Source organism: Scophthalmus maximus, chromosome 11 (genome assembly GCF_022379125.1).
Source record: "Scophthalmus maximus strain ysfricsl-2021 chromosome 11, ASM2237912v1, whole genome shotgun sequence".
NCBI classification, from domain to species: domain Eukaryota; kingdom Metazoa; phylum Chordata; class Actinopteri; order Pleuronectiformes; family Scophthalmidae; genus Scophthalmus; species Scophthalmus maximus.
This window is the reverse complement of record NC_061525.1, coordinates 6,282,362-6,297,983: the sequence shown is the minus strand read 5'-3', so window position 1 is coordinate 6,297,983 and position 15,622 is coordinate 6,282,362. Positions and strand designations below refer to the sequence as shown.

General features: G+C 41.2%; 1 protein-coding gene across 13 annotated transcripts in view; it reads right to left on the bottom strand.

Moving 5' to 3' along the window:
* The window catches only part of tyw1 (tRNA-yW synthesizing protein 1 homolog (S. cerevisiae)), a 42,324-nt gene that overhangs the window by 16,721 nt on the left and 9,981 nt on the right, over window positions 1-15,622 (bottom strand). For all 13 annotated transcript variants that reach the window (XR_004789763.1, XR_004789764.1, XM_035622544.2 and 10 more), the window contains exons 8-13: window positions 13,149-13,281; window positions 9,577-9,629; window positions 9,360-9,478; window positions 8,402-8,511; window positions 3,841-4,018; window positions 2,562-2,697 (exon numbers count right to left, since the gene is read on the bottom strand). Coding sequence is in view for 11 of the 13 variants with exons in the window: in XM_035622544.2 (XP_035478437.1) it covers window positions 2,562-2,697; window positions 3,841-4,018; window positions 8,402-8,511; window positions 9,360-9,478; window positions 9,577-9,629; window positions 13,149-13,281 (729 nt within the window). In the remaining 2 variants the exon portion in view is untranslated. The remainder of the gene's footprint in view (window positions 1-2,561; window positions 2,698-3,840; window positions 4,019-8,401; window positions 8,512-9,359; window positions 9,479-9,576; window positions 9,630-13,148; window positions 13,282-15,622) is intronic.

Genomic DNA, 15,622 nt, shown 5'->3' with positions numbered 1-15,622 from the left:
AAGGTACTTAATATACAGTGTACATATATACAGATTTGGATCAAGGCCGTGAAAGCATAGTCTGGACATCCCTCTTATATGTGCCCAGTTAATTTTTTTCCTGGGTAACTAAAGATACTGAATTCAGGATAGTGTTGTTGTGTAGGAGGAGAAAGAGGATTATTGAGAATGTGATTGAGAGGAAGAAAGGCAAGAAAAGACTAGTAGAGGAGATGTCAGAAAGGGAATTGTGAGGACAGAGGACATGAAAAATGGATGATTTAACAAAACTTGTAAATGACAGTGGGAGAGGAGAGTGTCCTCTTTTGCTCATTTGTAAACACACTCTCTCTATCTGTCTCCCTCTCTCTCACTCTGGAAGGTTATCTATAACACTTGGTCCTTTCTGCCAAGTAGAGTAGTGGATAATTGGCCAGTGGAAGCAAAATGGTTAAGTATTTCAAGCTGCGTCTATTCCAAATCAGACACCAAGTGACAACTCTTATCGGTCCCACAGAGTCCTGGCAGCAAGGCCAGGTGGAGGAGAGCTGGCAAAAGGAGAAGAGAAAGGGGATAAGTGCTTAACAAGGATGAAGACGGACGCCACCCTGAAATGGAGACTTAGAAGTAGGGAGCTGTGAGAGGCGGACCGGAGGTGATGGCAACAGAGAGGGAGTATTTTTGGAAACTGGGAAGTTTGACACAGACAAACCATCTTGTCGCAGTGAGGCGTACACTTGCCCACACACAATTATAGTTGTCCCAGAGGGTTGTGACTTTAAGTATATGAAAGTATAATGCTAAATAACCATGTATGCTTGTAGGCACTAATGTCTAATGTCACTAAAGGTGTTGTGGGTTTGAACCTGCCAACGGGCTGGGGCCTTTCTGAGTGGAGCTCGCACGTTCTCCCCCGTGTCTGAGTACTCGAGCCTCCTCCCACATTCCAGCCACATGCGGGTCAGGTCAATTAAGTTAATGGATGATGGTTGTAACTCAATGTACATCATTTACAGCAATGACCTTTAAAACAACCACAAACCTGATGCAGTGCTTACGTAAGTTGAACATCTTAACCGCACACATTTGGTGTTTATTGCAGAGCTACTGATTATCGTAATTCTAAGAGGGTGCTTGAATTGCTAGTTGGCGTGTGGTGAGAATAGCCATCTAGATGCAATTAGAGAGCAATGATCCATCAACAGCACCTCAAGCTGAGTGGTAATGAATTTGTCCATTGTTTGCTAAAAAATTAAACAAGAGGAAGATGGGTCATTACAAATAGGTTCAACAGAGACTCCCTCGAGGAAACTTCCCAGCCCACATCTTTCTCAGGGTTGGTTTGACGGCGTATGAGAAAAACACCAAACAAAAGAATCAATTTACACACACGGCATAGTGGAGACTGTCCTTGGGTTAACAGCTAACCCTGCAATGTTTATGAATGTGACAAAAGTGCAGTAAATAGCAGCGCTGTATGAATGTGTGAGTGAATGGTTGAGTGTCACCTAAAAGCGTGTTGAAGTCAATAAGACGAGAAAAGCTCTATATAAATACAGTCCATTTATCATATGGGACATATCTCTTTCTGCAGTTTCTGAGAAGATTCAATCAGGGCTAGAGCTTTCATCAGCTGCTCAGATTCACTCAAAATACAAAATAAAAATTTGAGTCTGCAACATAGGTAAGAATTGGGAACATCCAACAATCAGTCAGAGAGTTGGAGACAACTGAGTACTTTTATAAAAAATCCACACAACAACATATTGTTATCCAGTTTTAAAGAATTAATCTTGTGCTGTCAAGCTCTGTGGTTGCTCAGTGCATTTTTGTAGGGGCAAGGTGAAAAAGAACAGATTAAAAGTGGATAATGGAAGTTACATTTCAATTCAAAGATTTAATATTATCAATAACACTCCCCCAACACTAGGGATGCAGAGAAAAATAAAACAATGATAATGGTTGGAGTACTTCATACAATCCCTTGAAGAAGATACTGTGGTGATTCGCATCCCTCTCATCTGCTAAACAACAACCCCAAATGATCTCTCTTAAGCAAAGCTTTGCATCAGCCTGAGCAAGAAGCCAGGAGAAAAATAGACCATTAAGTGTAGGAAAATCTGCAAAATGACAAAATGATGCTTCCCATTTATTAAAGGCTTAACACATGATATCCCCTCATGATTTAGCAAGATAAAGCAAGATAAAAAACATGCACTGCAGGTGAATGTTGTTCATGTAAATGTGGGTGTTGAAAAAACTGAAGCATATGCATTCCTCTTATTGCCTGGTGAGAGTGGTAGAGTGAAGATTGGCATAACATGAATCCAAATAATGAGGCAGGCAAACATTACCAAGGGAGGATCAGTCCTACTCTTAATTACAAATTCTGGGGAGAAAAAAATGCACTTATCATCATTCAGTGCAAGCTTGAGTCTGTAACAAACTATTCAACCAGGATTTGTGTATGTGCGCCAAGAAATTAATGGAATTTTAATTTTCAGTGATGCTGTCCATTGAGTAGACGAAGAATTAGAGAAATCTCTTGGCTGGATCCAAACTTGCCGTCGTGGACAGCTTACCTTCTCTCCCAGGGCCCTGAGGCTGTCCAGGAAGCGTGGCCAGAAGTCCTTGAAAAGTGGCCGGTCAATCTTCTTCAGACTGTCTTTGGTGCTCGCGTCCACGCTCACGTACAACTGGGTCACTGGCACCAGCGTCCTGAAAATTACAGAAAATACGGAAAAGAAAAGAGGATAAGGATGAGAGATAAGGAAAGGCAGTAAAAAACACAGATTCATTTCAATTAAAACCTGAAACAATGGGTCATTCAGGTCCACACAGAAAACCTTTCTCTTTCCATCTTGATGAAACTTTTCATGTTGACACTCACACACCCTCTTGCATCTAAAGTACAAAGCAAGGAAAGGGGATGTGTATTTGTGAACTGTATATCTGCTGCACATCAATCCACCTAAGGTTGTATTGTCTATGAATTTTTCATACAGTTCCTATAGGTGCACAGGGCATGTGTCTGAAGGAAATGTGTCTGTGGTGAACTGGTCTGACCCAGAAAACGGATCGGAACTCTTGTACCTGGGTTACGAGGCACAATGCGGCCGTTCAGAGAAGGCATGCTGGCCACGGGTAAATCCCACACAGCAAAAAAAAATTAGCTTAGCATCTGTGGAATCACCCACAGGTGAAATATTGAGACTCAAACATCTTATGGAAAAGGCTTTTAATTTTGTTTTAAAGACGCTTTGAGATTCCCTAATCACTTCAGCACAGTGAGAGTTTCTGTGGAGACAGCAGCATGTGGTCATTTGAGAGAATGCACGCTTCGGCACAGCTTCAAGTTTCAACATTCAGCAATGATGGTGTAAAGGGACAGCTCATCCAAATTACAGAAAAAAAACAACATTTCCTTGTTGCCATCTGTTCAAGCAGACAGTTTTGGGTAAATGTGGGAGGTTAATGACAAGTCTGCCTCCGAAACTTCTGACACAACTGAAGTTAATCCAGTTTTGTTTGTGCTGCTCAAAGCACTTGAATTTTATTTTGGCACCATAAACAACATCTCTCATCAACACGGTTGTATTGTTCAAGGACACAAAACACTTTCAATTGTGGAGTCTGAATCTTTGCAGCTTCCTTCTAGGGAACAATGTTATTGCTAAGATGCACTCATGCTCCCTACATTCCAATTCCTCCTCCCAGACATCAGAGAGGCTTGTGAAGGCAGGGAAAAAGTGCACTACAAAGATATAAGCAAAACAGACTGACTTGGATGTACATTCGGAGGGTAGGGAATAAGTATCATCCCCCAAAACAAGGTATTCGTGTTTGCTTTTTTTCTCCTACCTGATTTCCTGTGGGAACTGTGCATTGGTGACCAGAAAACTGGAGATGTGTTGGGAGTGGAGGAGGCGGAGAAAGGTGTTGATTTCAGGGTACATGATAGGCTCACCCACCAGGGAGAGGGCACAGTGCTTGACTGCCAAGCCCTCCTCATATCGTTCGGGCTTCACTCCTGGAACACCTGGGGGGGAGAGAGACGTTCAGCGGCTGAAGGGACGATTGCTTCTAAGTGGATTCAACCTTTGACTTAATCAGTGTCTCCCAGTAAAAAATAAGGGCCTCACATGCAGACGCATAATTCAAAGAGCTGCCAGTGCCAAGTAGAAAAAAAGACAGTGGAAAATAACCACATTAGGTCAGGCTTGAAAGTGAAGTGAAAATTTGTACGCGTGCTGCTCATGAAAAATGAAAAGGGGAGAGGGTGGGAGGGGAAGGGGAGGAGACAAGACACAGTATATTAAGTTTGAGCTTTGGGAGTTGGGCCCAGAGCCCAGTCCATCTTTCTTCCTCTCCCTTTCTCCTCCGTTCCACTGGGTGGTCTTGGCAAATACACCAGCACAAAACGCTGGGTGCTCAGCATTGGTTCAAATGGGAAGGGCAAGTAGAAGGACAAAGGCTGCTGAGTGTGAGGGAGGAACGTTGCACAATTTAACTGACTATTACTATTCAACTTCAAGATTGATAAATGAACTAGAAAATGTATTCATCCTAATAACGAAGCATCAAGCATAGTACAGCCCTCAGTCTTTGGCATCAAATGTGCCTGTAAATTTGATTGATTTCCCGACCCAATAAAATTACTTTACGAGTGGCTCAAGTCTTTATTTCCATTAGTTTAACTTTGCTAAAGGAAATTATGGTGGTCAACTGAAGGAAAGTCCATATTGGGATCACAACCATAGGCCACAAAATGTACCTTACATTTTACATTAAATCAGATTCACTGAGAAAGCCAAATTTGATGAATGAACAAAACCCCCAGGAACATGACACTGATATTATCACTTCAGTATGTCTCCTGCTATTTTCAATGTTAAGAATATGCGATTTTATCAGGTCTTCCTTTGGGATTTGGAGGATAAAGTAAAGTGAAATAAATGCAGAAACATAATATGAACCTGCCTTTTGTTGGCAGGTTGAGGTATTAAATGCTGTATGACACAGTAGAAATTAGATTGACGCAGAGGGAATAAATGAATAGTAAAAGCTTGGGGAAAACTAGTTCCATACACTTTGACAGGGATTTGAGTGTCATAGGGATGTAGCTACAGCAGATGCCATTTAATCCAAGACTACATGCAGTGAATCTTAATTAAAGAAAACTGGGACTGTTGCCTTCATATGCTTTATAAAACAGAATGAATTATTGATAAGTTTGCGACAAGTTTGATTGAACCACTGAAAGCAACCGTTACTGTGCTGCCTTTCACGGACAAATTACATCTCACAACATAGGCATCAAAAAGCAAGATGTCCCTCCAGGAGAGAACCCACTTGACTCCATTCATGAAAGCCAACTGAGGCGGACTGTCTGTATGTATGTGTGTGTGTGTGTGTGTGTGTGTTACCGCAAGTGTTTGAAATCTCATTAAATGTATGCATCTTGTGGAATTAGTAATGTGAAATTCCATTAAATTCTGACATAGTTCCCCCTCTTGGGGGAAAAGAGTGAAATCAAGTCTTTCAACAAGGACATTGGACTTAAAAGCCATAGAATTGATTCAAGAGATGACGGCCATAATCAAAGGCCTTTGACTTTCTCTGGACTTGACCTGCACATCTTTGTTTTGACACCAACCCACATGGAAAATGGTTAAGAAATTCTTATCCCGTTGTTTGAAGACTGCTTCTCCCTCCTTAATTGCTTTTTTTGGTTAAGGCAACACAGTCAACATTTCTCTGTTGCATTTGTTGGTGTCTCATCAATAAACTCGGTCTGTGAAATTAAACAAGTACATACATATAGGTGCTTGGATGGAAGGGTGCAGTTTGAAAGTACAAAATTCATGACTGGAGTGTGCGATTTCTAAATTTTTAAAGTGCTGTGTTGTTGTAGCTACGAGAACGGCAGAGCAAAATATTTAATTCATGCACAGACCTAGCTGTGAAAGTTAGAACATCACCGAGCCTTTTCCTGATATGCAAATGTACGGCACAGTGACATAAAGTAGGCTCATTTGAAATTTATCATAATGCCTAGAGCAAACACTCATGCAGGAAAGCTATATAAAGGGCTCAATGTAAAATGCATGATACAATTAACAAACCAAACAAGCTACCACTTCAGAGCTCTAAGGTGCATCTATGCATTTAAAACCATGTGTAGAGACTCTGAAACAGACACTTGCATTCATACATTATCTATACTGCTTATCCTTTCAGAGTTGCAGGGGGCTGGAGTCAATTCTTGCTGACATTGGGCGAGAGGTGGCGTCCACCTGGGACAGGCCGCTAGTGACTCTAAAAAGGATTTGTTTTATGTTTACAGTTTCAAATGGTCCAGTATAACTTGCCCTGCATCCTGTTACAACAGAAATGAAATCACATTAAGCAGAAGACAATTCAATGGGGTTTATCAAGGTATAAATCAAAACAGACAAGAATATCACTGGACACTGAACTCATTTGAAGCACATTAAACTGCATAGTTTTTCTTTTAGAGGGTGACTTAACTTTACATCATAAACTGCTGCATGACATTTAAAGCTGCTTTTTGAGGAGACCTTTTAGGCAGTAGATTATCACGAAGTTAGAGCAGGTACCAACATGTTCAATCTTTTATCTGGATAGTTCATTTCGTTAGACCATTTCGTAAGACCTTCGTTAGACCCCATCAATGCATCACTGCCAATTGCAAACGGAGTCGAATGCTGCCCAATGTGAATTTATAGCGCGACTGGAAAGTAAATTATCGGTGATAATGACAATATGGGATTGCACTTCTAATTTGAACTGCAAAGCTTCGTTTTGTTGAAGCATATTCAAAATGTAATTTTCTTCATTTTCTGCTCAAAACATTATAACTGTAATCCCTCAAGTGACAAATATGTTGTTTTTTTCTCTACGTTAACTAAGGAGCACTTTATGGTCAACATTAGGGAGATAGATTTGCACTGACATAATGCCTTATAATACATTATGAACGACTGCTCTGAGAATGACATTTGTAATAAAACTTGAGCTCTGAAGAAAATATGTCTCCCAAGTTTTTAGCATTTGGCACCTAAAATCACATCAGTGCAATTTCCTTGCCATTGCATAATGGGATCAGTAGTGGCCTTGAGGTTAGAGAGGCAGTCGTCTGACTTTGAAGGTCACAGGGTCGAACCAGGCTTGAAGAATACTGAATGAGTTGAATGAGACAGATGCCAGCTCGGCAAACTGACTTTAGGTCTGATGGTCTTTCCATGTTTGTGTGGCTGTGCTGAATCAATTAGCCCCAACTTTCAGTGGGCTGCTCACCAACAGTCATGTCACCACAGAAACCAGGAGTTAACAATACAATGCAGAATACCTGTGAAGTAATGAACAGGTTTGTTTGGACTGTGGACTTGCTTTTCTGTGTAACATTATGTCAAAAATAAGTATCTTCAGCTTTTAGACATTGGTCAAACAATACAAGCAATGTTAAGACATCTCCCGAGGTGTTGGAAGAATGTTCATAATTCTTTGGCATGTTATAAATTAAATACTTTTCCGATTAAAAAAACCAACAGACTACTGGCTATGAATCATGTGTAGTTGGCTGTCACTACTGTATGGCTAAAGTTTTGGTGAACACCTTGTTTAATTCTGTGTGGGATAAAAAACATTTTCTAATCAGTACTTGTGTTTGCCTTAATAAATGTCTGATAAATGTGGCACCTCTTTGTTTTGACATTTCCTAAAAGCTCTCAAAGAAAATCTGCTCAGGGAACACTCATGGGATAAATTCTGTTTTGACTGAGCTTTGGGCGGCTCACCAGCCGTCCTCAGCCAAAGCCGGGAGCAGCCAGAGAATTAAATTCTACATGCCAGCAGTAGTAACTACAAGTAGTACAAATAGAGCCCGAAACCATGGACACAGACAAGGCTAATTTTCTCCTATTTCAAACCTTTACACAGTGCAATTCCAATTATTTCTGTAGAACCATCAGTGAGTTTACAACTCAACTGTTGATAAGTTGTAAGAAAATAAGAAATGAGGCTTAAGTTGGTACAAATAGGAGGCTGCAAAGTCGCCAGAAGGGGAAAACTACATTGCGTGCGTGTGTGGTGTGTGTAGGTTAAGAAGTGATTGATGAGGTACTATAGCAAGGGTGTGACGAAAAACAGGGGACAAACCATTTGCATTTTGATCTTCCCCTTGCTTCATTACCCATAGTGTTACAGCGGTCATGAGCAGTAAGTTCAAGATAGTAAGTGGTCAGTGTGTGCATGACGAAGACATTGTGTTTTGTGTACGTCTGCGAGAATGATTTAATTTATAATGTGCACTCATGTGACTGATTGAAAGGAGGTTTAAATAAAGATTGAAAAGGAGAGAACACTCGTGTTTGCATGCGTCATCTGCTTAAGCACCAACCTCTGAACTGTCGGATCATGTTCTGGTGATTCTCCACGGCGTCCTGCAGGATCTTCTCGGCAGGGTCCATCTTCCAGCGCCACTCTGTGCCCACAGGATTGGTGTGATGTCTGTGAGTGGGGCAGACAGATGAACAGATAAATAATAACAACAGATACTCTTTACGCACTCCACTTCTTAACTGCCTGCTGGTTCAGCTGGCAGCCAATATGAAGCATGAATCTGATTGAGACAGATTCAGGCCATTAGACCGGGGGTCATTTAACAAAAATAACTCTGTTAAAAACATATTTCACTAGAGCCACACCGAAGAAGGTGACAAAAATCAAGACCACAGAAGTTTATTCTCATCCTGTTAAAAGATATATGGTGAAAGAATCCATCCTACTCTAAATATCTCCTGTAGGCGTTAATAACACCTTATCGCTGTGCAAGTGTGATTTCTAGGTGCAACAACAAATCCTGAGGCATCACTAATTTCAGAGAGTCTGTTGCGTGCATATGCACACATACTGACCCATCAACCAAGGTCCACCTATTGCTGCAGATAGGAGGATGGCGAAGGCCACTGCAACAACACATCTGTGCCCTGAAACTGCTCACTCCCTGTCATCCCACATAGCAGCCTTAAGGGAGAACTGGCATATCTGTGGCGACAGGGAAGCGGTTACATTCTGATAGTGACCTTTCTATGCTTAACATAGTCGCCTTTTCAAATGAAGCTTGAGGGGTGTAGAAGACCCAGTCTCCTGCCAGTGTCGTGACGAATCATTGTCCACCTTTAGGCGCCACGGTTACGCTGGCCATGAGTCTTCTCCACATACATAGTCAGCTTGTTTGCCACAGAAGGATCATTGCTCAGTGGCTAATGAGGGAGACATGCAGGCAAAAATCCCTAAACAGAAATGAAAAACAGATCCCCTGTTAATTTGCGGTGGGTTTATTCTAGGGTACATACCTCCAGCAGAAGACACACTTGTTAGCGCAGGCGAGGCTGGGGGTGGTTTCCATGCAGCGGTGGGACTCAATTCCGTAGAAAGTGTGCTTGTAGCAGCCGCCTCTCCCTCGCAACATAGACTAACCAAAAAACAAGAAAACAACACCTTCAATGTAATTCATGTGTTCAGTTTGTCCAAAAAATCAAATGCTCTATTGGGAAGAGTACAATACGATACCTTGGTCCATCGACAAAGCTTCACTCCTGAGTGGCTTCCAATTAGTCTGTACCCTGCACAGAAAGATAAAGATCAACGCGTGAGAAGAATAAGGCTCGCACCCAGTAAAAAAATCTTCAACCCAGAGCCACACTCAGCAGATACCTCATACACAGAAAAGTGAAGATTGCATTATCTACGAGTGGCATGTCAATAAAGTCATGCTCAGCATTCAGAGTTATATCCATTCAAAGTCCTCTGTTCAAAGCTGCGGAAGATTTAAATACATTGAGTAGTGCTGAAGGACAAGACAACGGTAGGTGGGAGAGCATTTCCAATTCCCTTTCAGCACAGGAGGAGGAAGAAGTGTTTCAAATTAATTTTCTTCACAACTCTGCCTCTCCATCACAGCCTCACACCACTGGATCAAAAAGGCCATGTCTGTCCTGATGTTTAAAGAGACTTTCTACTCACTATGTAGCAGCAGAACGGCCTGATGTGAAATTCAGGTGGCGACTTTTAGTTTTGATTTAGCTGCTATTAAACCCCTGTAAAGGAAATACCTCATTAAAACACAGCAGGTTTTTTTTCAGTGCTTCATCAGATCTCAGGTTATAAACCCTTAAAATGCTCACACACTCACTTTACACCTGTTTACCACCTGGACTAAACACAATGCTGCTGGTCAAGGATGTTATTTCAATAGGTAGTAAAACCGCTCACAAATGACCAAACACAGACGCGCGCGCACACACACACACGGACATAATTCAATTTCTTTTTTTGTTCAAACACCTAATGTTTCAGGTGGTTTTCTGACCAGCAACCAATTGTTTGTCCTGACGGAAAAAATATCTTGAGACCACATGTCCGCCTCTAACCTTATTCCTAGTAACTGCAAGACAAATACAAATTTAAAAAATTAAGAAATCCCAGACTGTGAGAAACCACAGTAAGGACCTGGAGTGGAGAAGATGGAGCCAAAGTGAGGGGGGTCGTAGATGGAGAACATATCAACAGGTATGAACAGAAAAGGTGTATGTGCTTAGAATAATCATACATAGGTGTACAATGTATCAGTACTTGAGAGGAAGTGAAAATGACCCACAGCTACACCAGGTGGCATTATAAAATAAAATAAATCAAACTTAAAACAGATTGAATACAAAGTCTTTAACTGAAACATCTGTTTCTGTGGTTAAATTAGAGACCATCTGCTTCTCAACCAGCCCTTAACAGAGGACTTACATTTGCCCCTGGAGAAAATCAATGGAAGACCTACATATGGTTTGCTGCTGAACAGAAACAAGTCCTTACCCATAAGGCTTTTAATTTGTAAAGCACAATATCAGCGATGGTGTCTCTAGTGAGCAGCTTGTGGACTCGACTTGAAATAAAGCTATTTGGGTACAACATAATTCACAATTTAAACTTAGAGCTGTGATACTTTGTTCTCCGCTCCGAGCCACCAAAGGGAAATCAAATGAGCATGGAGCAGATTTATTTTATCAAAAATAAAGGAAAAATATCTATCATCATCCTAATTTGTTTGGGGAGGTTTATTTGTTATTTATTTGTTTTTATTTGGTCGCCCCAAATAAAAACAAATGTGGAAAAGCATATTAACTTTGATTATACCCTCATTTAAAACTATGCAGTCAAAGATAATTGGAAAGAGTTTGGTGTAATCCACCTCCAAGACAAATCTGACCAATAACAGAATTGTTGTTCATCTGTTGCTGCAGACAAACACGTCTCCTGCAGCTACGATGGAACAACAAATAAATGTCGAAGGCACATCATTTGCTAAAATATGGAGCTCTGTGTTAAAGAGCCCATATTATGCTCCAGGCACCTTTTCGGCCTGCCTCCACGTATATTTGGTTATCTGGGGGGTCTGCCAGCCCACGGAGAATGAAAAGAAAACAATGAGTCGTTGATTCGTGGTTTGGGTTGACCGTGCAGACAGTCTGTAAACGAGCCATTCACAGGCCGGCGTCAAGTGACGTAAGTTGACTCCTGCTACTGGGGCGACCACGCCCCCAACCTGAGCAGCACCCCCCCCCCTCCTTCAAGTGTGGAAAAACAGATCGCATCTACGCCATCATTTTCTCCCAGCAAGCAAACGACGACCGCGGCCACAGCCAAAGGACTGGAATCGACCATAGTCTCACAGGGCTGTTTATACAGAAAGAGGAGGGTGCTGTGTGGCTTGATCCTTGAGGTGTTTTGACATGGAATGGCAAAGACATGTAGTGAACACACCTGAAAACCAATGTAACTTGTGTAAAAGGGGGCATAATATGGGCCCTTTAAACCTTTCTTCACTTTTGCATCCATGCCATGCCAGAAAAAGGCTATAAACAGCCTTGAAAGACACAGTATCATTACAACAAAGCCAAAACTTTTATCCTTCGTTCTTTATTCCAAATAAAACAAACTGTCCACCGGGAACGACTGTTGCCAAGTGAAGTCTTGCTCAGAGTCTTATTTATAGAGTGTTGTGTAAGCTGGCCTGAGCTATACTAGTGAATGGAAGAGATCATAAAAGAGCAGAATAGTAAAATGTTTCAGACAGAGCCAATGAGTTAACAACCTTCCTAATTAGCATTTTTTATCTGATCTCACATTTTGTCTATTTGGACAGATTTAGCAGTACTTAATACTTCAAGGTTGCCTACTGTACTGGAGCATTAGTTATGTCTCCCAGTTTAAATAAAAGTCTGCTAATAAGTAAATGGAAACGTAGCCTAAACTGTGGCTTTTATGAGGGATAAACACCAATTTACCTAATATCATCACGTGAATATTGAGCTATCATAAATTTTAAGGAGTCAGACAGATCCACTTTAGATCTGATTCCAGACAACAGTAACCTAGACACAAATCTATATTACACAATTCTTAGAAGACATTTTAAAATCGTCTTAATCCAAATCAAATCTAAGATTTAACAAAAGAATAGCTTTAGTGATATTACATGCATGTATATTGGCATCAAGGTAACTGAAAATTAAAATCAGTCTTCAAATCTAGACAAGCAGAGTTTTCCTAAATGCTGGTCATTGAATCAACACGGCCATCTGAGGTTTCAGTGTGGGGGGAGAGGGAGGACTTGGGACTGCACCCTGGGGACAGGAGAAGGGTAATTGGCATCATTCAGTGCCATTAGACAAAACACATTCCCAGCTCCATGCTTCTCCTTATGAAGCCAGTGGATGCTTGATAAATTGACTTTGAGAAAATTGACACCTCTGTCAGTGGCTTTGATCAAGGGTGTATACATAGACGGAATAATAATTTCTTTATGTCTCCACTGACAAGTTGTGTGTTTGTTAGAGTAACTGCTGAAAAAAAAGAAGAAGCAAAAACACGGCTCATGATGTATGTTCCAAAGTGATGTTTCTTTGCTGCCATTGTGGCAATTACAATGTTAAAGATATGCTGAAGCAACTGGTGTGCTAGGTTTGCAAAGCAATGCAGCTAAGTAATATGCATGTACTATGAACAGTCATTTAACACCCAGCAGAGTTGTGGTACATTTAACACAGCTCAATTAAACTACAAACTGAAGCAATCTCCCTTTTCCTCACCTTGCTTCGTCAGTGCTTCTCTGAGGGCAGGAGTGATCATCTCTCTTTTTTCCCCTTCATCCTCAATCTTCTTCACTCCATTCATCTTGGATAGCTTCACCACCTGGCCGCCTCCTCCACCCTCCTCTTTGCTCTGTGGCAGACACAGAACTCACAGAGTCAGTGGACCTGTGACATCTTGAAATATCAGGCTACGGTTGCTGTATATGACTATAAATCTATAGTGTTGTAAGCTTCATGTTGAAAAGAAAATAATAATCATTCTAATAAATACTAAAAACCAAAGTATTTCAGCCAAATATCTTCTATCAGATCAAATGCAAATAATCACTACATGAGGACACTTGTGTACAACCTGTAAAGACATATTTTTTCTAATGCATAGAAGAACAGAACTAATAGTGTAGGGCTTGCAGGCATTAAACTTATTTATATATTTTCTTGGCTTTGAAACTGTGAGATTAACAACATTTAGCATACTTAATTAACATGGGACAATAGTTACTATTCATAGTTACTATGAGATAAGAGTTATTAAATTAATAAATAGTGAATATTTAATATATATCTAATAAAAGTTTAAAATCCTCCAACTCATACTCCAACAAACTATGTCGTATGAGTACAACCAAAATCGTCCGTTTCCTAAATTGGCACATCTAGCGGTGACAGGAGGCACGCCAAAATTACTTTTCGCCTCAGAGCATTGTGGGATTTCATTTGATTTATAAACGCACTGATGATGAGCTTGTAAAGGTAAGGATAATGGTTAGGGTGACATGGCAGAGAATCAGCACAAATACTTTACAGAATATATGCAAATCCATTGAAATATGAGGCGCTGACCTCTAGCGGCCATTTACATAATGACCACTAGAGGTCTGCATTCTTTGAAACGAGCACATCGGTCGTAATAAGCTGCTTGTAAAACGACCTATGTGGTGTTTTTTTGATGGAGGACAGTCTCAAAAGAGTAGGTATCTATGTGACCACACTGTTATCCTCTGGTACTACACTGGCACTTGCTAGGAGCAGACCTGCTGGCAGAACACTTCACTGTCCTGGTGATAACTTGAACGAGAACCATCCAGGTTGGCGATGACATTGGCCTTAAACATGCTAATTAATCACACCCGTCACTGCCATAAGTGTTGAGTCCTGAATTGCTTTGAGAAACTGGAGGAGCATCATCTCGTCCCGATAGTACAGTTGTCTCAAGGCCCTTCAGGGGCCCAGTGAAATGCTTCATAAGGACTGGAGCCTGATAAGACAATTGTTGGACTTTATATCACAACATCTTTTGATGCGACAGCACGTTTTAAAGATTAACAGCTTCCTTCAGGCTGGGATTACATTGGTGTTGTGTACAGCATTTCTATGTAAATCTAAATATCCTGGAGATGTGCTGTTTACAGAAACAACAGAAGATTAAGTCCTGCAACAGAAGTTGCCCAGGGAACGGGAACAGGTATTACTTTTTAGAAAGGCGGGATGGACGAGCAGCCTTTCGGATTAAACACATTAAAGTGACAGCTCCACCCAATTATTGTGTTGCTGCCTCTGCTGTGGCTTGTCTATCGAGATATGGTATATGTTCCCTTTTCAGCATAGCAGTGCTCATAAGGGGCCGATATGCTGTCAGCAAACATTGACAAATGCTTTTATGTGTGTATTCTTTAAGAACCAAGACATTTCCCAGGTTTCTGTGCAGCTCTCTGTAGGGCATTGCCTGCTGCTCATTGGTCACACAGCTCTTAATGCTACAGAAATTAGTTTTATCAACGCCTCGAAAAATGTGAGCACATAGGCTCTATGCTGTGTAAATGCACAAGCCATGGATTGTGCATCTGAGCATGACCTCAGGTGTTCAGAGCCCATCTGGTTCAGCTGACAAACCAGACAATGGACAACTTTCCCCTTCACCCTCGAAAAATCGAAGCCCCTGTAGCTAACTAGCAGCTCTATCTGTTCTGTGCAGCTGAGGCAACGAATGTCCACCATTTATGAGCCACGACAACAAGTAGAGCACGATGCCGCATTCCAGGAGCGACCCCTCAGATGAGCAGGTCCCTTGTCAGCAGAGGATGCTGTAAATAAGCAAGCGATCATGCTGCGTCAGAATCCGCCGAACATCTCGTAACCATGGAGGAAAAGGATTCAGTATTGTGCTGGTTAGATATTGGGAAACATTATTTATCACTGGTTTAAGGATGCTATAAGTCATGCTCTATTACAGTTATCAGTGCAGATATATGGTAACCCACGCAAACAGTCAATCAGGGATAGCCTTAGCCAAACTGAGGTACAATCATCAGGAGGAAGCAGCTCAGTGAATATTCTGTAACCTGCTATTTAAATCCCACAATGCGATCATTTGCCACTATCAGCCAGCACAAATGTCCACCTTCAAATACTGCACCGTTGAGATGCAAAATTCGTAAACATGTGCAACATGTAGCCGACAGTGCAACAAT